Source organism: Dermacentor andersoni, chromosome 8 (assembly GCF_023375885.2).
Source record: "Dermacentor andersoni chromosome 8, qqDerAnde1_hic_scaffold, whole genome shotgun sequence".
Lineage (NCBI taxonomy): Eukaryota > Metazoa > Arthropoda > Arachnida > Ixodida > Ixodidae > Dermacentor > Dermacentor andersoni.
Genome location: NC_092821.1, coordinates 73,533,713 through 73,555,111, shown reverse-complemented (window position 1 = coordinate 73,555,111; position 21,399 = coordinate 73,533,713). Strand labels below are relative to the sequence as shown.

At 49.4% G+C, this 21,399-nt stretch overlaps 3 protein-coding genes across 3 annotated transcripts in view; 2 read left to right on the top strand and 1 right to left on the bottom strand.

Annotated features, from left to right (window-relative positions):
* fng (Fringe glycosyltransferase) overlaps positions 1–4,725 on the bottom strand; it is a 105,513-nt gene extending 100,788 nt beyond the window's left edge. Inside the window, exon 1 of the mRNA XM_050185573.2 lies at positions 3,946–4,725. Coding sequence (XP_050041530.1) covers positions 3,946–4,521 — 576 coding nt within the window. The 5' untranslated portion in view covers positions 4,522–4,725. The remainder of the gene's footprint in view (positions 1–3,945) is intronic.
* A 590-nt stretch (positions 4,726–5,315) lies between these two features.
* Positions 5,316–21,399, top strand: part of LOC126538848 (AP-4 complex accessory subunit Tepsin-like) — a 57,246-nt gene continuing 41,162 nt past the window's right edge. Inside the window, exons 1-2 of the mRNA XM_050185574.3 lie at positions 5,316–5,445; positions 17,132–17,204. Of these exons, the coding sequence (XP_050041531.2) occupies positions 5,404–5,445; positions 17,132–17,204 (115 nt within the window). The 5' untranslated portion in view covers positions 5,316–5,403. The remainder of the gene's footprint in view (positions 5,446–17,131; positions 17,205–21,399) is intronic.
* On the top strand, positions 5,388–12,256 carry Pez (protein tyrosine phosphatase non-receptor pez). The gene has a single exon (XM_050185564.3). The coding sequence runs from the start codon at positions 5,968–5,970 to the stop codon at positions 9,340–9,342; it is 3,375 nt and encodes a 1,124-aa protein (XP_050041521.1). The 5' UTR covers positions 5,388–5,967; the 3' UTR covers positions 9,343–12,256.

The following is a 21,399-nucleotide window of genomic DNA, read 5'->3' as shown; positions in this document are numbered from 1 at the left end:
GCCTTTTCGCGGTTGACACGCAGCAAGTCACGGAAATGTCATTTCGGGATGTGCCAACATATCCTCGACACGACGACCGCACGCCGCTTAATTCAGTTGCGTAACACGACCGGCACGCACACGTACACGGAGGTGGGGGGGGGGGGGGGGGGGGGGGGCGTGGTGTCGCGTCTGCGCGTCGGGATCCACCGGCTCGACGCACACTATGCGTACGGGCACGTTTCCCGATTTTGGCAACGAGCGTCGCTAGGCCAGACACTGCACGAGCTTTGGGGCGCTGTTTCCGGGTTTCGGGCAGTGGGCATTTTTGCGCAGCCGCCACCGTGCGCCTTGCGGAAGTTGCCCACAGTGCCGCTTCCGGTCGGAACCCAGACTGCCGGGAGGCACACCGCCAACTTCCGAGTGGGTTACATCTTACGTCCTTACTCGTTCGCCGCTATAAGCCCCGGCGTGTAGCTCGTTAGTCTACTTCCGCCAGAAACGCGTGTCTCAGAGAAACGGAACGCCGACTGACCTAGTGTTCCTGTATATGCTCCCGCAGGGAGCATATACAGGAACACTAGACTGACCCATTACATTTCGCTACCTGCCAACTGTCGCGTAACCTGCGTGTGATGGCGGAACCGTAATGACGATCGTCATCATTAGTAAAGTGGCGAACGGGGACGACATGACATCCTCTAGTTGGCGGCAAAATTTGCCCGCGAGGGATCTTTGACTGTGGGAGCCGCGAGCTGCCTGTGGGAGCTGCAGGGTACGGCGGTCCAGCCAGGGTTGCTACTCTGCGCGATCTCGAATTTCGCCAAATTGTACGATTCGCCATCTTGTCGGCTCGGATTGGTCCAGAGAGCTGCTACGGCCTCTCTGATTGGCTCAAGATGCCGTTATGGCGCAATTAAAGAATATGACAGAATTTGGCGATGCCCAGAATAGCATCCCAGCGGGAGATTGACGCGCGCAGTACCATGTGATTGCCTAAACTTCGTTCTTCAGACTTCAAATGTGGCTCTATGACTTGGCGAAACTGACCATCGGCAACAAAACATCGTGCAAAAAAAAAATCGCAATAATTATGCGAGTGTGCAAGTACTTGTCACTCTACACGTACTGAGAGGGGAAAAAAATAATGATTTCGTGGAGATTAAGCTAAAGCGCAGTGAGAGTGCGCAAAAGGAATGCGTTCCTGGACTAGTTGGCTGACACTTGTAGCATTAATTAACAAGAGCGCATCTTAGACGGGCCCAAAGGCATAGACAAGAGAGAAGCGTAGAAAGTAACGCGGCGCAATGACGTTTGCAGCCACAGCCACGAAGATTGAGCAAATCCACGTACTACCCAAAAATCCCGTGGTGCAGGTCAGCGATTGCAGCGCCATAGTTCCTTAGCAATTTCTGTGGGGAAATTTCATGGTTACTTGCACTGCATTCTCGAACTCGCACCGATTGTAAGTTGTAACGCAGACCCAACAAAACTCCCGTCAAAAAGAACGGTCACTCGTGATGTGTAGTTCCGAATCCGGCATTTTAATATGTAGCAAGTAGGCTCTTCCCTGCGAGAATTTAGCCCCACTGAACAACTGTAAGCGGGGCATGTGTCTTTAGCCACCATGCATGGCCTCTGGAGAGTAATTTGGGAGTAGCCTTTTGTTTGCATTGCTGGAAGGTATACGTGGATTTTACCATCCTCGATACCGTATATGTTTTCTAAAAATAGTGTTCAAGCGGTTCTGCGCAGCGCTTCCGTAACCACCGTGCGGCAATACAGTAACCCCGAGCTTCGTATCTGCCGTGTTTTGACCATCGGCAACAAAATATCGTGAAAAAAAAATCGCAATAATTATGCGAGTGTTACCAGACGGACGAGTCTGTTCCCGTAGTAACACGAAAGAAAGCACTTGGCTGTACAGCAACAGCGGCCATGGTTAAACTACAGCTGATACAGTGTTCGCGAGTTCGAACCCGCTGCGTCAGTGGTAAATTTCACGTGATTTACGTCTCGTTGCACTGTGTGTGTACATTGACTGCGAGCACGGCAGCACAGTGTATATTATGAACTCCAAACGACCAGCGGTCTCCATTATCGGTGGCAACCTTAGGACTTGGGCACGAGCTCTGCCCACCTGTGCCTCCGCGCTCCAAAACGTGGTTCCCGAGGGACCAGTTTAGTCAGTCCAAAACGTGGACCGAGGGACTGACTACGTCAGTGATGCCGCAAAGCATCGTCGGTTGCAGTAGCCCTACGTGGGCCGAGGGGGGAAATTGTTAACAGGCGCACGTGCGTTTGAACCATGACTAAGCCGCTTGGCTCTGTAGAATGAAAAGATTCCAGAAGTTGAGCTATTGAGGCACCCTGTAGGTTAAAGCAGGCGCACCCGCGGCACCCCTCCACTGCCCCTAAAATTCACTGAAAAAGAAAACAGAAAAGAAAAATCAACAACGGCGCGGCCTTGGGCATTCCCCTCAACGCCGCCTGGAACCTCATCATGGCGCCGACAGCGCCGAGACCGAGTTGTACGCACTGTGAACGTGGTGCAGTCGATCTGGCGCACGTATGATTCGGGGCGAGGTGTAGGGTGGTGCACCTGTCACCAGTACATTCTTAGGTCCATAACGGGTTCCCAGATTCATCTCTGCGTTTCGGTAAGCGCCGCACATATTGCGCAGGCTCGGCCGCACGTTTATTCGCATTCGATTCCCCTTCCTTTTGCTACAACGAATATCGGACACAACGAACACCGTGAAAAGAACCACAAGATTTCGCTCTTAAATGTACGATTCTGGTGAACGAAACAAAGGCACGCAGTGTACGGATACCACGGTTGTTCTTCCCTGTCTCTTGCCACTCAAACGCAAATGCGTTGTCTGCGCGAATTGCATTTAGTTGGCCTGCTCCAAGTATTTTGCAATGCCTAGCATTCACATTTCTACGTTTCTTCGTTACACCTGTACTGTTCTTATGGTTCTCGTTCAATGCTTAAACAATGATGCTATCTGAGCTCCCACTCAGATAGATGAACATTGCCCTCATGTGTTTCTACTTTTCTTTAAATGTAGAATTGTCGTACTGCGAAACTGTTCTGTTTCTCGTGGCATGGGCTCAAATGAATTGTCAAGGGTGTCTGTGATTTGGTGTTGTCCAGTCTTACCTAATCGAAAAAGAAAGTGAATGAACGACGGATTTCGTTATGCACTGCAGGCGTAATTAGAACAAAAAAATTAAGATAAGTAAACATATTACACTGATTCGTGACGTAATTCGCTACACAGTGCCACTACGCCCACGTGAAGCGAGTACGCAGAGCACGTGATTGGCCCACATGTACTGCTTTATGCGGACAGTCTAGTCGGTACGATTTTATTAGTCGTGTCAGGTCAGCTTTTGCGTACATGCGCAAAATTGCGGGCACGCCAAAGTACGTAAAGCGAGAAAGTCTTTGTTCGTATAGCGGCAGACTTAATTCACGGAAACGTACAGCGCAGGAACGATTAGGAAACATGTGCAGATAACAAATACCGATCCTAGAGAGTGCTCACTGCCGATCGACCACTATTAGAAAGCATTCACAAATCACACGATACAGCGCGTTGTCTTGATCAATGTATAATCTGCGGTGTATATCAGCCGTCCGCAGAATTCCACACGCGGAATGTAGTACACATTGCTCGAGAAAGGAAATGTAAATATACAGGTAAACTGTCATACATTTTCGAAAGGTGTGTAGCTGTACGTCTCTAGTTCGGATAGCGTATCTTGCCTAGACCAGAGTCCTTACATTTTTTTGTTTACGTACGGATGAGACAACGAAGCGCGTGGCGGGAGTACGCGTTCGCCGCATGCCTCAGCAAGTGCAGATAAACGCACAATTCTCTGGATGCGCGAAAACCAAGAGAGGCACGTACGCGAACACGCGCAGCACGTTCACTCGATGCGATCGCAAATGCTCACCTGTTCGCGTGCGAGGACGAACCAAGTTTTGAGTATGACGTCCAGCCTAGTCCTGTGAAACGTCCGTGTCGTCTTTACACTGAAAAACACGTCCTCCAGCCGCGTCGTGGGCGACCGCTGCGGTTCCTCGGGCACCGTCCCACCACTGACTGCAGTACGCTGGCCCGCCGACCTGTTGCCGTCGCGTACGTCGGCATCGGCCCCGACACTGTCGGGAGCAAAGTCTTCGCCTGACGGCTGGTCGGCGTAATCCTCCACTTCGTTGTCAAAGTCGTTTCCCCCCTTCAACACCCTGCGACTAGCACTCTGATGAAACCCGGGCGGTGCCCTGAGAAACACAAGCTTGTTGTTGACGTTGGACGAAGCTGCTGCAGCCGCTGCAACTTCTCCGTCCGCTGCTTTCTTGTGCGCGCCGCCATCTTGAGCGGCGTCGTCTGCAACGAGCGCCGTCGTCTGCTGCTGCCAGTCGAGGCCGAGCGGCGGCCAGCCGAGCAGCAGCAAGGCTCCGTAGAAGGCGGCCAGAAACACGGCCAAAGCCGTGCCCTGGGTCACCTTGCGCACGCTGAGAAACTTCATGGCGACGTCGTCGCCGGCCTCACGCTGCCGTCCATCGCTGGTCCCGTACGTACGGCGCCGAGGCCGCACGGACACACACACCACCACAACCGCACGCCGCCGCCTTCACCACCAGCACGCACCGCTCGCCGCAGCTCCGGCACCACTCCGACGGGGCGGTCGGCTTTTACAGCGAGTGCTCGCACTGCGCGAGTTTTGCAGTTCTCCTCGTGTTTACTATTTCATTCTTTCTTTTTATTACTCTTGCGAGGACGGGGAGGAGCCTTCTCTCCCTTCGTAGCAGCATGGTAGCAGGAAGAGAGAAGCGCTTCGTATAGAAAGAGAGAAAGAGAGACTCTCTCCTTCTCCAGCTCCAGCTGCCGGGTGTGCGTGCGCACGTGCAACACGCAACAGGTTGAAGGCTTGCTTGAGGTCAAGCGAGGGGAGGGAAGTCAAAGCAGCGCGAAAAAGCGCGCAAGAATCTGTCCTCCTTTCCGCACGTTGTTTAGTACCTTGCGCCATCTTTCGAAAGCCTAACAAACTAACGTTAAAAACTTTTTTTGAATTAAAATAAAGCATTTAACACTCAATTTAAGATATTTATAAACAACAAGCACTTAAACTTAAAGAAATGAGTTTTATTGGTAAAAGTCACACATGCACAAATAAATTTATGACAACATTTATTTCATTGTTTCATTGACACAAACATATAAAAGCAATAATATTTATATGTAAATAAGTTTTTGTGTAGAAATGCTTAACATTGTCTCTGCAATTTAAGCAATATGTGTAAGCTTTTAACTCATTGGCAGAGTCCTCTGGTCAGATAACTCAATAAAGAAACAGAAACTGGGTGCGCTGTCCTTATTCGTTCAGTGGGATTCTCGAAAAGCAAGCAAAATGAAAGCAGCACTGAAAGAGGACCTGAGTTTTCTGAAAAAGGTACACATTTCCTGACGAAGCCTTCCGCCTTAGCAGAACAAACACACCCTAAATTTTTGCCTCGCTGCCTCGGCGCAACGCCGAGGGCCACTTTACCGCCCCTGCGCGCGCGCGCGCTGAAAGCGTTCGCGAGCGAGTGTGTGTCGACGAGAAAGTGCCAAACAAAGAACGAGTTATACAGCGGGGCCGCCGATCACAAACAAGCTTCGTTGGTTCGCTTGTGGCGCGGCGCCCATCCTCCTACGCCCCATGACAGCGCTAGGCCTATCGGCGCTGCTGCGTCGCTGCTTGGCATTCCCGAGCGATTCAGTAATCGGAAGCGAGGCGTTGCCGCCGCAACACCAGTAGTGAGTGTGTGACTCGTCATCGGCGCTTTACGGCGGTGGAGGAGCCGCTCAGCCAGGGCATGCCGTGAGAGAGCGGCGAAAAAAAGATGCGCGTCGCGACGGCCTCCTCAGCAACGGGAGCGACGACAACGGTGACGATACCTGCTACGGCAGTGGGAGGGCTTCGAACGTCAATATGCCGTTCCGACTCAAACTCAAGAAGAGCAAGCACTACAGCGTCGTCTCCAAAAGCCTCTGCGTCATCGCCGTCAAGCTTCTCGAGAACGCGACGGTCGAGTGCATCGTCTCTTCTCGGACAGTGGGTCGCGAGTGCCTGCAGAATGTGTGCCAGCGACTGCAGATCACGCAACCCGAGTACTTTGGCCTGCGATACCAGACGCGCGACGGCCAGCAGCGATGGGTGGACCTGGAGCGGCCGCTCAAGAAGCAGCTCGACAAGCACGGCGCAGGGTCGTCGCGCGAAGGCGGCGGCTGCTGCAGCCTACAGCTGGGCGTCATGTTCTACGTTCCGGACGCCGCGCAGGCGCGCCGCCTTCTGCAGAGTGACGTGACGCGCTACTATTACTTCTCGCAGCTCAAGAGCGACGTCATCGAAGGCAAGCTGCCGTGCGACCGGCGCGAGGCGATCCGGCTGGCCAGCTACAGCCTGCAGGCCGAGTTCGGTGACCACCGGCCCGAACACCACACCGCCGAGTACCTGCGCAACTTCGCCCTCTTCCCGAAGTCGGTGCTGCTCGCGTGCGCGAACGAAGAGGAGGAGGCGGCACTGCTCGACGAGATAGTGAGCGCCCACAGAAGTCTGCAGGGTTTGGATCACGCAACCGCGGAGCTCTACTACATACAGGCCGTGCAGAGGCTCGAAGGGTACGGCGAAGAGCGCTTCGAAGTCCGCGATGCCTCTGGCGTCGACATGGTTCTCGGCGTGTCGGTGCAGGGGGTGACCGCGCGACAAGTGCGCCGGAGCGGCGAGCCGGACACCTCGCAGGCCGCAGCGCACGCGTCCCCCACCGAAGAGCCCCAACATGTGATGTACCATTGGAGCGAAATCGTGGACCTCATCCACCACAAGCGTTGTTTCAAGATCGTCGGTCGCGACGGGTCGCACTCCGGCCAGTTCCATCTTGATGACGTCAGCACGGCTAAGTACATATGGAAGATGTGCGTGCAGCAACACGGGTTCTTTATGGGCATGCAGGAGACGGCGTCGTTGCCAGGAGGCATGATGGGAGAGACGTACACTCGGGCGACGAGTGGCAGCGCTGGTGCTGGCGACAGCTTTCGTTGGGCATCTGTGCCAGACGTGGAGAACACTAGTGGGGAACGAGGGACAGATGTTGGAGAAAGCCGGGAGTCGCTTGACGAGCTGGGGGTTTACCACACTGAAACGCGAAACAGCGAGAATTACACATTTCCTGGTAGCACAAGTGAACTGGTCAATCCGAACCAGAATGGCTATGACCATCACCCGACCAACCCTCTGCCTGTGAGAGAGGGTGCTGTTGCTTCCACGGAGCACATTCCCAGAATGATGTCGAACGAAATCGGTCAACAAGTCAACAGCATGCACCACTCGTACGTGAGCCTTCCACGTAGCTCTGAAAGCGCAACTGATCTGCGGCGAGCACTTCTGCCATCGTACCGACAGGCACCCGACTACGAAACTGCAGTGCTCAACAAATACGGGGTCACCAGCTGTAGCCTCAATGACCTTCCTCTTGAAACTCAACAGAACAGTCAGGTGTATCACCAGCAGCATCCTGCAATGACGACATTGGCAGCTACAAACGAACTGGACTTGAGTTTGTCACGCTCTTGCAACCCTCTACTTCCACCGCTGTCGTACATGCATTATGGCAACTTTGCTGATTTGACTGAGCTTGGCGACTCCATGTCCTTCAGTGACCTTGCGAACAACAACCGCATTGATGGTGTTGCACATGGCAGAGCACCACCACTCCTCGCTCCACCGTTGCACACATACAGCACTCCGGAGTTGACATCTCAGGGACTGTCATATGAGGTCAATCCTGCACAGCTGTTTGCCAACATGCACCTGAATTACCAGTACAAGCCACCACCTCCATATCCGTATGGCCAACGCCCGAGCGCAAGCACACCAGATTTGACACGCAACCACCACCAGCTTCGAGCAAGTGCAAGCCCAGATCTGGTGTCACGTCGTCACCTCAGCCAGAGCACTATTCAGGGGTCTGAGCCAAATTTGCCACATTATCAGGCAGCCGTCAACGGCAACATGATGTCGGAGTCTCTGAGGTCAATTGTGGAGCCTCCGAGGCCAGTGCTCCCAACGTATGTTCCGGTCGGAGAATCGTGGAATGCACAAGTATGCGGAGTTGCCCAGCCCCAGAGGATTCAGGTGTGTGTCAGCTCTCCAACTACACGCGAACAAGCGGCAGTGGCGGCAGCAGCAACCAAGCCAGTGGATGCCACCCCTGTGCCGCCCCCGAGGAAGCAGATGACAGAGGAAAAACGAGAGCCTCCAAGTCAAGAAGCATCACCGGCACATCCACTGGGCCCCATGATGGTGGCAGCCATGAATGGTCTAACTCTGACAGTGGCCCAGCCAGACCAGCTGCTTACTGGGGACCAGAGCAGTGCAGATCAGGAGTCACCGTCAACCAGCATGTCCAAAGAGTTACGGCCTGAGCAAATTCTTGAGAGCCGACTGGAGGATGGCCAGGTCTTCCTCGAGTTTGAACGCATTGCCAAGCGTAAGCCTAATGCTGACTTCACAACCGCACTGCTCTCGGAGAACACCTCTCGCAACCGTTTCAGTGATGTCCTTCCATACGAAGAGAACCGTGTACGATTAACTCCAACATCTGACAACCGAACAGGCTATATTAATGCCTCACATGTTTCGGCAAGTGTGGGTGATAGCCAGCGCTTCTACATAGCGGCGCAGGGACCCATGCGGGAGACTGCCAAAAGCTTCTGGCAGATGGTCTGGGAAAACCATGTGGGTGTGGTTGTAATGCTGACAGAAACTGAAGATGAACATGGCCGTGAGAAGTGCTTTCAGTACTGGCCTACAGCTGATGGTGATGATGCCGCACTCTCATTCGGCGAATACCGAGTGACTAGGAAGGGTGTCGTGTGTTCTGCAGTGGCCGTGACGACCTCGCTGACTGTGAGCAGATCCCAAGGTGTCGCTTGCAGTCACCGAAATGTCTGGCATCTCCGGTATACAGACTGGCCTGACCATGGCACTCCAGGGGACATTCAGGGTTTCCTCGGTTTCATGGAGGAAGTGGACTCTGTGCGCAGGCTGGCCTCGGGTGACCAGCGCCTGCTGCGAACACGCAACACGCCGATGGTGGTCCATTGCACTGCAGGTGTGGGCAGGTCGGGTGTGGTGATTCTGTGCGACATCTTGCTCTTCTGTCTGGATCACAATGTTCCAGTGGACGTGCCGAGAGTTCTGAGCTCTGTTCGAATGCAGCGCATGCTTAGTGTACAGACTCTCGCACAGTACAAGTTTGTGTACCACGTGTTGATACGATACCTACGGAATTCACGCCTCATATAAGACCTTGCGTGTCGATTCTCGGGTCGCATCATCGAAGCTGAAGAAACAAGCTGATGCCTCGGCATTACCAGCAAAACTGCTAGCAACTGTAGTCGGCAACTGTTGGTAGTCATGCAGCGCAGTATGCCCGTCCTCCGCAGCACCTGTGCTGTGCGATTCCAAGACTCCGCCAGCACCTGTCTGAAAACCCGCACCATGACTTTCGAGCAGTGGTGCATTACCTACACACTGGCACCTTCTGCAGATGAAATCAATTGTCAACGACCATGCTCTAAACACATCAAAAGCCAATGCTACATTTCCCTCTTTACGCAGCTGGAGTCTGCTCCAAGCGATAATGTCGTCTTTCAAATGCACTTTGCAAGAAGAAATCAAAAGCCATTGCCCAGATTCTGGAATCCGTCGCTGTTCACCACTGCAGTCAAATGTCAGTTCTACTTAGCTCCTGCTAGACACGACTCTCTATGCTCGTGGCAGTGAACTGTGCCATTGTTTTATGGATGGAAGGAAAGGTCTTCACTGTTTATACTTGTATGTAGATACCATCGTGGTTGTGAAGTGCCGATGTCGTGCACATGCAGACTTTGGCATTGAGCAACACGAGAACCTCCAGTGCCTTTGATCAACATTTCAAGGACCCGCTGACAAAATGTTCGTGGTTGGCGAAGACCTTGCTGATAAGCAACGCACCTGCGACGTGACAGTTGCCGAGTGGTTGCATGTTGTCCCGGGAACACATGGTTCGGCGTGCTTGGCTCTAGGTTTGCTCTGCCGTGGTTTCTCGGAATCCCTCTGCCTACGGTTCAGCAAAACACGGTGCACTGGTGGTTGGCAAAAAAGCAAGATGATGCGTACGTTGACGTTGCGGCAGCGCGCAGTGTTTGGTGGTCGAGCTATTCATGTGGCCCACATTGTTTCACCCTGGCCAGTGAATTGCCTTCCCTGGGGGCAATGGAGGTTTGGTGCCTTAGCGTCGTCATTGTTATCTGTTGCACAAAATCGAATCGTTGTAGTTGCACAAGCGGCTTTCCAGAGCTTTTCAGCAAAAGCCAATTATTTAAAATCTCTTTGTCAGATACGGTGTAGTGTAGGCACCAGCTGACTGTGCAAGCAAGCGCAGCAAATGGTGCTTCACATCACGGGTCTTTTGGCAGCACTATACTGAGCATTACGTGAATGAGGAAGGCAGGTCATGAGGCTTTTCATGATGCACCGCTGGCTTATCCATGCTTGAATTTCGTGCAGAGGTAGCCTTAGCAGTGTGAGATTTGTAATGCCATGTCCAAGGGTTACGCTTGCCTCCATTCTCCAGGCTAGATCACAAGTACACATCATTTGTCACCGTAAATTTCTGCATCCTTGTGAAGGGAACAGTGGCACAGCCTTTCATTGTTATGGCGTGCTGCGCCTCTCCATAGCAGTGATAGGTGGCACTGGCATCCATTGTTGTGAAAACACATTTTTTTTTTGTCCAACATCATCACACATTACACCTACTTCTGATTTATTTTTAATTAAATGGGCAATTGCTGCAGTTGAACATTGCTTTAAACAAAGCACACTGCAGAATGCTAACCACGTGCGAAATTTATGCTCAGACAATCTATAAGATTAGCTAAAAGAGTTGTTTATGACCATCTACTTTATTTATTTATGCTCAGTATATGTTGTGCAAGCATTGATTACTTTGTTGTGGAGCCTAGTGCCTAAGTCTTCAACATTGAGAGTGCTAACTTGGTATAAATGTCCTTGGTAGGAAAATGTATAAAAAGAAATCATTGCAGTCAAACCAGTGCATCTCGTTTAATTTCATTGAATTTGTAGATTTGCATGCCATTTGCTTGGCCTTTGTTTGCAGATCTGTTGGCGATGTTTGAAAATGTGCGCTTGCTTTCTTGCATTGTTTTACATCGTTGGTTTCAGGCAGCAGAACTGGAAACATGATGTAATTTGGTAACATGGTAGTGAAGGAATTGAAGAGCAAAAGTGCGAACATCGACCGAGTGACTTGGTTGTCTGCTAGAGAGAAGACTACTGTTTTTGCCCAGTGCGGTTGTGTTTTATAGATTGAGGCCAGAATTGTTCAAATTCATGTTGGAGCATTCACCTGACTAGCAATGAACTTTAGAGTAGTTGAGGACATATAACTGATATATATTATGGCAGCTGATGCACTGGGTATATACTTACAGCCTTTATTTCTTTCTATCTGCAGTTGGTCATTTTACTTTTTTGTGTTGCTGATTCTAGGCACATTGTTGGAAGCATTTTTAAGGCGTTTTCGTTGTGAAGGAATTAAAAACAACTGTGGGCATAGACTAAATAACTTATGTATATTTAGGCAGCTGATTCTCGTGTATGCCTGCACATTTTTTTTTTGTAAACAGTTTTCGTTGTTGAAATGTGTGTTTGAAGGCATCGAAAGCCGTGTGTGTGGGCGGTGCACAAACGCTTATGTTTTTGTTTTCTCTTTCTCTATCGAGCACACTGACACACCGTGCAGCTTGTAGATGCAAATCTTCATTGCACAATCACATGCAAATAACCATTGTTAGCGCCCTCTTTCACCAGAGAGCTCACCCGTCACGTGCCCGTCACTGTGTATGTCACTGCCTTTTAACATGAGCAATTGTGTGCACTTAACTTATTGTTAACATAACAGCAAGGAATGCCGATGATGATATTGACTGGTGGAGAGTCGTGCCGAGCTTGCTGTTCGATTTTTATTTGTTTTCGTAGCATCCGTCCACGGTGAGACTTGTTTGTTGACAACTGTTTACAACATGAACTGCTGAAGATAAGATGTAGAAGAATGTAGAACTATTTTTGGAACCATTTTTTTGTGTTGCCTACCTTAAGGTGAATGCCTTGTCGCCACCGATAATAAAAGACAGCCGGTAACTATTCAAGAAAAGTTGTTTGTTTTGTTCTCTTACGACTTGGCAAGGTTTCCCATCTTAGATGGGTTTTGACGGTGCTACGGTAGGACTGCGAAACAGGAAGATGTGGAGAGGGGGGTTGTATGAGGAGAAAGGGGTGTCGTGGAGAGCATAGTGCTCACAGTTATGTGCAGTAAGGTGACTACTCTGCTCATTCGATGGCTCGAAGGATGCCTCCAGCATTCCATACCAATAAGGATGCGCTCCACATTACATGTAACCCTACTACATACAACAAGAGCGAGAAGCACATTTGCGGTGAAGTTTACACACAACTGCGAATCTCGGCGTCGTGTCAACACTGTATTGAGAGACGAAACTGTGCAACATGAAACAATGCTTCAACCAGACACGAGAAGAGCATTGAGGCAAATACTATAGCTTAATAAAGCGGCATCAACTTTACTTACTCTGAAAGTCATCTTCGATGGTTTCTGCACAATTTTAAACACGTTCAGCTTGCGTGACACTGTTCGAAGTGGCACAAGGAGTGGTTTACAAAAAAATGTTGTATAAGGCTCGGAATAGTTATTACAGCATAAATGTGGGGCCAGTGCGGTAGCATATGCAGGTGGAAACTAGCACCCTCATACAGTAGCTCTTATTCTTTTTTTTAAACGCGCGGTTTGCTATACGGCATGCAATTATTACATAAATCTGTGCAGTCGTTCTTGAAGAAGCTGCATAAGTCGCCTGTATAACTTATTGTCCATAATTAACAGGTTGTAGTCTGTGGGGGGCTGGTCGGTTAGTGTAATTTTTTTATTTTATTTTTATTTATGAATACTGCGATCTTGTACACAAGATCATAGCAGGTGGGAAACGTGTTAAGATACATTATTACAGACACAAAGAAAACAAAATTGCACCTAGAAATTCAACAAGAGAATACAGCGACAAGCTCAATTAACAACAATCAATTCAAATGCTCTTGAAATGAAGGAACCTTTAAGCACTTTTTCTCATGAGGTCCTTGTTCCGAAACGCTGCAGATGTCAAGCATCTGTAGGAGACGGTGCAGAACACTTGGGCAATTCACAGAGCTTCAGGTCTTGGGCTCCAGGCCCAGGTTAACGAAAAAGGGTTCTTTTTCAACTTGAAAAAAAAAAAAAGTCTTACACTTACTAGTGCATTGTTTTTGACATGAGTATTGAGGGGCTTGCATTCGTTGGCTCTCGTCATTGAATGAAACACTTGGCTTTGATGTTTGGCTAGGTGGAGTGCTTAGTTACCAACATGCAACGAAACTAGTCCACATCTCTGCAGCAGCTTGGCTCTCTGATAAGTTGTGCAAGTGATGATGTTTTTTTTCCCTTCTTTTATTTTTTCAGTGATGCTGGTAAGGGGAATTTTTACAATGGCTTTCCTCTGGTGAAGGTCAGCGTGGTTTGTATCAAATGTAATGCAACGAGGTGTCAGAGGCTTAAATTTGCTTTGGAATGTAATGCTCAATGATTATAATATAGTAGTTACATGTGCATATCTCGTTCAAATAGACAAAAGCTTATATGTGCGATTTTCCTAATTAGAAGTGCCTGATTCTTGTTTTTCACATCGCGTTATATCGGCTCCTTGTTGGCGGTCAGCTAGGAGCTTGTGTGGCTGTGGCGATGAAGGCTGGCATCGGGGTACTGCCCGCACTGCAACCTGCAGGGAGGCCGCCAAAAATAGCCAGCTATGACCGTGCTCGTATAAAGCAGCCACTGTGTTTGAGTTCAGCCACCAATCAGCGAACAGATCCCTAGACTCTGCCTCTACTGTGCCCCTAGTACTTCCGAAGGGTGTAAGAACTCCTTTATGTTGACAGTTGTCAGGTTGGCACACATCAGTGAAGGATATTTTTCTGACAAATTACACATGCAAAGATGTGAAGCATGTTAATTGATAAATGATGTAGACCAACCAACTCTTGATGCAAAATTTGAGTGTGAACAAACAAAGCAGCAGTGAGCGCAAATTGTTCTTCTGAAGTTTTTCAGATAAGAACGGAGGCCACTGTAGCATTGCTGGTGACTGTAATCAACACTAAATGCTGGAAAACACTTCCCAAGAGGGATGCAGGGTAGCCAAAGTGCAATGTTTCCATGAGTCATGCTTGCGTGATCACATCACCATCAGGCACTCGATCTACAAGTGCATGCACTAAAGTAATGCCTGCAGAATAGTGAGTGATAATAAATGTGATGTTAAAGCTGCACTAGTACGCAAACATTGAACCAATATTGTGTGTTAGATTGCCCCTTTTAGACACTGCAATGTTTGTCGGGCCAAGGGGTGACAGTTGCAGAAAAAGATTACGACTGAAGGGCCTGGTCATTTCTGTAGTTTAAGTTGTCCATGATAGAGCATTGTAAAGAGGTAGCACGAAGTAAAATTCTCTATTAAAAAAATCAAATTGTTCAAAATATTTTCATGTTGCAATGCAATGTAGCTTCTACTGCGATAGCAGTTAGAAGCCCAAAACTCAGTTTTCTCCATACATTCTGTCACACTGTCATCTCGTCATCGCTGAAGTTTTGCACAGAGTTGGAGGCTTTAGGGAGGTGCAGGGAGTAATTGTGGTCAAAGTGAATGAGTTTACAGTCAGAGGAATTCATAAATTCTTGTGGTCCTTAAATATTGGCGGTTGATTAGTTTACCAATTAAGAGGCATGTCATGTCATTGTGCAAGTATGGTACCATACTTTCACGATCCTGTCCTACGTTTACATGATTTTTTCATTTACAAGAGCTTTGTTGTAGGCAGATGTGATGCCTTGAACTCCTTGGAATATTAGTTGTCACTTTAACTTGCCTCAGTATGCACCTTTGGCAACCCTTAGTCTGCATCCATAGTTTCACACACCGTGACAGTGCTTCAATATTACCAGCAGTAACAAAACCAACAATGTCTAAATTGTGTGGCCTGTATATTCTAAGATGCTCGTTGGTATACCTGTGCAGCAAAATCTGTTAAATGTATGCGAAATTTATTGCAAAAAAGCAGAGAAAGATCAACATCTGGGTGGTCACAAGGGTCTGCTTTTGACAGTAATGATGCACATCAGGCAAATTTCTAATCTTCCAAGTAAACTAGGGTTGAAATAGCAAATGTTGTTTTGATATCCGAAATGTTACTTGGACTGCAGCTTTGAGTGAAGGTACATTCGTGGGTGCAACAAAGCTAGTTGAAAAGGCGACTCGGATTAAAGGTTGCAGTAATGAGGGTCGTCTTTCTGTCTCTCACTGAAACTAAAAATTGTGTACATCCGTTCTGCTGCTTTTAATCATGCTTAAGCTGCCAGAAGTGGGTCTGGACTGAATTCGAAAGTGACGAAGTTATAATTGGGCGCATTAGCACTAAGTGTAAAGCTGAAATAAGTCTGCGCCCATATATGACATTTATGCAGAGTGTGTACACACGCTCGCATCTGTACATGCCCCCATTTCACATTGTTGAACAATTGGCAGTGCCTTACTCTTTCATTTTTTCTTTTTGCTGTAAAATTATTTGTTCATTCCCATTTTGTGTTTCACAAAGTGTTGTGTAGCAAGCACAAACTTTCCAGAGAGTTGCTTTTGGAGGTGTTATTTTCATTGCGTGGATCTGGAACGGCCATTGTAGCATTGATGGAAATAACACCGAAGTTACAACTGGGGATGCCGCGCCTGGCATAGTTAAATGGCATTCCACTTTACGTTACATTGATGTCGCGCACCAGTTTTTGCTAGTCACATAAGAACTTCTTATTTGCCGCCCTGCTTTTGCTGGCATCTTTTATTGGTGAAATCAATAATTGTGCGACGTCTTGTCTGGTCGGGAAGTAGATTCTTATTACAAACACAGTTATCAGAACGCCGACGAAAATGCTCTTGTCAAAGGGGCTAGACGTTCCTGCTTCCACACAGAAGCCTTGTTCACTGACTACTGTCACCTAACGTCACCTACTGTCGCTGAGTAAGGCTTCCGCGTGGTAGCCAAATCGTCTAACCCCTTCGACAACATTTTGGCCGGTGTTCTGTTAACTGTGTGTCTAATTTGAATCTTTCACTGGTGTCACACAAGCGGTCTGACTGCTGGCGACACAGTGATGTGGATAACATTTCTTAACAATGGATGCTTATTGTAAGTGCTGACGGTTTCATGACTTAATTGGCAGCGAGTAATTTGTGTTGCAATAAACATGTTTACTTCAACTAGTGGATTTTGTTATATTACCGTGAGGGGATTTAAGTTGCACGGACAACCACAAAGTGCTTGTACGAATCTGATGCTTGTCGCACACAGGTGTGCCTGTAGGTTGCTGATGATGGCACAGTGAAGGGCTGTAGCCTCGAACTAACAGTTACCGTCTTGCAGCAGCTGCTTGCTGGTTTGAACACACGTGTGACTAAAGCACCAGTGCAACTAAGCTCGAAGGTGCGGGATCAAACCCTGGCTGCAGAGGCTGCATTTCGATGGGGGCGAAATGCAGAAACGCCCATGTACCATGCGTTGGGTGCGTGTTTAAGAGCCCCAGGCGGTCGAAATTTATCTGGAGCGCTCCCACTACAGTGTATTTCATAACCATGTGGTGGTATTGGCACGTGAGGCTCTCGAATTTAAAAAGAAACATTGCAAATAATGCAGGCTGCGGAGGCGATGCCAGTTGTTGTACACTAGCTCGAAGCGTTGCTTTTGCACGTGTGGGACGTCGTGCAATTATTTCATCACCTTCATGCATCTTCTGTTCCTACCTGTGCTGTTTTACCCTTCCCTTCGTGTGGAGGAGCAAGACAGAAGCATGTCCTTCAGGCTGACTTCTTCACCTTTTGTACAGTAAAAGCTCTCAAAATAACAGTGCATTTCTGTCTGTACTGTCTTCCACCAGGTGCCGCTGTTGGCCGAAGCCACGTCCAATGTTGACGACCCCGTGCCTGGCTACTTGTACAAAGAGATCAGCTGTATCCTTTGAAAACTCAACTTTTCACTGGCCTTAGCCAGGTTTGTGGGCTCGCTTGACCTCTTTGCAGGTACTGTCTGTATCCAAAAATGAAAAAGAAAAGCACTTTCACTGTTTCCAGTACTCTTAAACCCTGATGTAATGGATTATTGCATGTAACAAAGTAAATCTAAAATGTTTCTCATTGATATTGGCAGGTAACGATTATATGTTTGTAACAATTATCGTATATAACGAAAGTATTTTAGTGTTGGATGCAATTTCCTTGTAACAAGGTTCAACTGTGCTGGCCCATTATGTTGCCTGTTGGTTGGGCTGTCGGAACGCTATGCATCATTTAATAAATGCACTCAGTGGTTCACGAAGATGACGGTTTAAGTTTGTTGGTACTGCATGATAGCCTGTGGGTAGTGCAAAATACATTTAAAAAAAATGGGGAGGAGTGAGAACGTTTAGTGGTACACATATAGTCCTACAAGACGTAATTATTCATGTTACCCCTAAAGGCCCTCACGGGGAGGGTATTAGATAGGTTATTACACTGTCGTATATAACTCTTGGAATAAAGTTGAACTGTAGCCTAATGTTGTGTACCTAATAATCTGTATGAATGGGAACAGACTTATTAGCAACCTCCCGCAGTAGATATTGTGGTTCTATTATATTGTTACGTGTAGAAAGACACAGAAAAAAGAGGCTATTTACAGACTATTTACACTAGAATGGAGCCAGAGCGCCAGGCTGACATTCACTCGCGCCAAGGGCACAGACCCACTTCGTCGTCGTTCTCACGGCGGCTCGTCTCTCGGGTATTTACCGATCATATCGTTATACTACCCCCCGGCGGCAAAAGCGCCGTCACGGTGCAGTTAAATATCCAAGGCACGTGGCGAGTTGTAGGGCTTGAGTCGGGCGACGTGGACAATGTCACTGGTTGTCACAGGAGAGGACGTAGTGGGCGTGGCAAGGACGATTTCGTAGGTGACATCTGTCACTTGGCGAAGCACGCGATATGGGCCCGTGTAGCAGGAAAGCAGTTTTTCACAAAGGCCAATTTTACGCGATGGTGACCAAAGCAACACGAGGGTGCCGGGGACAGAAGTGACATCACGGTGACGGAGGTCGTAGCGCTGCTTTTGTTTGTCTTGAGAGACTTGTAGACGAGCGCGCGCAAGTTGGCGAGCATGGTCAGCATGGGCGATGGCATCACGGGCATAAGCGCTAGTTGATGCTGTGGTGGACGGAAGCACAGTGTCCAGTGGTAGCGCCGGTTCACGGCCATACAATCGGTAAAAAGGAGAAAAGCCAGCAGTGTCGAGACGGGAAGAGTTATACGCAAAGGTGATGTAAGGTAGAGCCTGGTCCCAGTCACGGTGGTCGTCTGAAACGTATTTGGATAGCATGTCTGTAAGGGTGCGGTTCAAACGCTCAGTGAGGCCGTTCGTTTGAGGGTGGTAGGAGGTGGTAAACTTATGCTGTATTGCGCAGGCACGCATGATGTCGTCAATGACTTTGGCTAAGAACGTACGGCCACGGTCTGTTAGCAATTGACGCGGAGCACCATGAATCAAAATGATATCATGCAGGAGGAAGTCCGCAACATCAGTTGCGCAACTGGTCGGAAGAGCGCGGGTTACGGCATAGCGGGTCGCGTAGTCCGCCGCGACTGCAACCCACTTGTTTCCTGATGTAGATTCCGGAAATGGGCCGAGAAGGTCTAAGCCGACACGACGGAAGGGCTCGGCAGGGATGGCGAGCGGCTGCAGGTAACCAGCGGGGATCTGGGAAGGCTTCTTGCGTCGTTGGCAAAGTTCACAGGCGGCGACGTAACGTCGCACGGAACGGGCAAGGCCTGGCCAGAAAAAACGGCGACGTACACGGTCATAGGTTCGAGATACGCCGAGGTGTCCTGCCATTGGTGCGTCGTGAAGCTCTTCTAAAACGGTTGAGCGGAGGTGTTTAGGCACGACAAGTAGGAACTCAGAGCCGTCCGGATGAAGGTTACGACGGTACAGGGTGCCATCGCGGAGGACGAAGAGGCGTAGTGTGGCGTCGGCCGGAGTGTGTTCAAAACGGTCGATGAGTGCTCTGATGTAGGCGTCACGATGTTGCTCGTCGGCGAAATGAAGCAGCTGCGACACAGAGAATATGCAAGCAGCACTGGTAATATTGGAGGAGTCAGGGTTGTCAACAGGGTAACGTGACAAGCTGTCAGCGTCTTGGTGCAGGCGGCCAGACTTGTACACCACGGAATATGAAAATTCTTGTAGCCTCAAAGCCCATCGACCAAGCCAGCCTGTAGGATCTCTTAGCGATGAGAGCCAGCAGAGAGCATGATGGTCAGTGACTACGGAAAAAGGGCGACCGTAAAGGTAAGGACGGAACTTCGCTACCGCCCAGACTACAGCATGGCATTCTCGTTCTGTAATGGAATAGTTGCGCTCCGGTGGTGTGAGGAGGCGGCTCGCATAAGCAATAACGCGATCCTGGCCACGCTGACGCTGGGCTAAGACGGCACCTACGCCATGATCGCTGGCATCTGTACGCAATTCTGTAGGGGCATCAGGGTCGAAGTGGGCGAGGATGGGTGGTGAGGAGAGAAGAGTAACGAGACGAGAGAAGGCGGCGGCTTCTGCAGTACCCCACAAGAACTGTACGCCTTTCTTCAAAAGATTAGTGAGGGGTCTAGCAATTGCCGCAAAATCTTGAATAAAACGACGAAAGTACGAGCATAGCCCTACAAAACTTTGAACGTCGGCGGCTGTCTTCGGAACCGGATAGTCTCGGACAGCGCGAGTTTTGTCAGGATCAGGCTGTACTCCGGAAGCGTCAACGAGGTGGCCCAGAACAGTAATTTGGCGGTGGCCGAAACGACATTTGGATGAGTTAAGTTGCAGCTTCGCCTTTCGAAATACATCAAGTATAGCTGTGAGACGCTCAAGGTGAGTGTCGAACGTGGGTGAGAAGACGATGACGTCGTCGAGGTAGCAGAGACATGTGGATCATTTGAAACCTCGGAGCAAGGAGTCCATCATACTGACACGTGTACTTATCTTTGTCGGGCGACCACGTTTCGCCCCCTAACAAATGTAATCGCACAGCGCGGGACGCGCCTGCATGTATCCGAAGTTTCTGGAAAGTTATCGATACTTCTACTCGGTTGTCTTTTGTCGCCGAACCTTGTGTTATCTGATTTCAGCGCGTGACACGAATGGTGTAGAACTTTGTGGAAGGCACGCGGGTCCTAACGATTAGTCTGGAACATTCGACGACTGCTCTATAAAAGCCGACGCGCTTGACCCGCTGATCAGATTTTCGCCGATCGCCGACTGTGTTCGCCGCTCTCGTTGTGCTTTAAGTGTAGCCTGTTTTGTGGGCACAGGTTCGCCCAATAAAAGCTAGTTTTGCCTTTCACAGTATTGCTACTGTGTTCTTTGCCGTCACGACCACGTGACATCTGGTGGAGGTGCTGGGTATCGATCCCAGTACCTCTCGACAAACACCAGTCGCCAAGCATCGCATAATCACCGAGGAGTGCACTCGACCACTCCACCAGAGCCCTTACCGAGTTTCGCCGCGAGAACGTGAAGCTATAAGAGAACAAGTCGACGAAATGCTGCGCGACGACATCATCCAGCCGTCGAAAAGCCCGTGGGCGTCCCCTGTTGTCCTGGTGAAGAAAAAGGACGGAACCCTACGTTTCTGCGTCGATTATCGTCGTCTGAACAAGATCACGAAGAAGGACGTATACCCCCTCCCACGGATAGATGACGCATTGGATCGGCTCTGCAACGCTAAATACTTCTCGTCGATGGACCTCAAGTCTGGCTATTGGCAAATAGAAGTCGACGAAAGAGATCGCGAAAAGACCGCCTTCATCACCCCGGACGGCCTCTACGAGTTCAAGGTTATGCCATTTGGACTGTGCTCGGCGCCCGCAACGTTCCAACGGGTGATGGACACGGTTTTAGCAGGATTGAAGTAGCAGACCTGTCTCGTTTACTTGGATGACGTCGTTGTCTTCGCCAGAAATTTCGACGATCACCTTAGGCGGCTTGCAACAGTACTAGAGGCCATCATGTCATCAGGACTTACTCTGAAGCCGGAAAAGTGCCACTTCGCTTACCAGGAGCTTCTATTTTTAGGCCACGTCATCAGCAAATCTGGAGTCCGCCCCGACCCGCAGAAGACAGCTG

Excerpts from the sequence above, each read along its gene's own strand:
- Pez (XM_050185564.3), top strand. The coding sequence starts at position 5,968 with ATGCCGTTCCGACTCAAACTCAAGAAGAGCAAGCACTACAGCGTCGTC.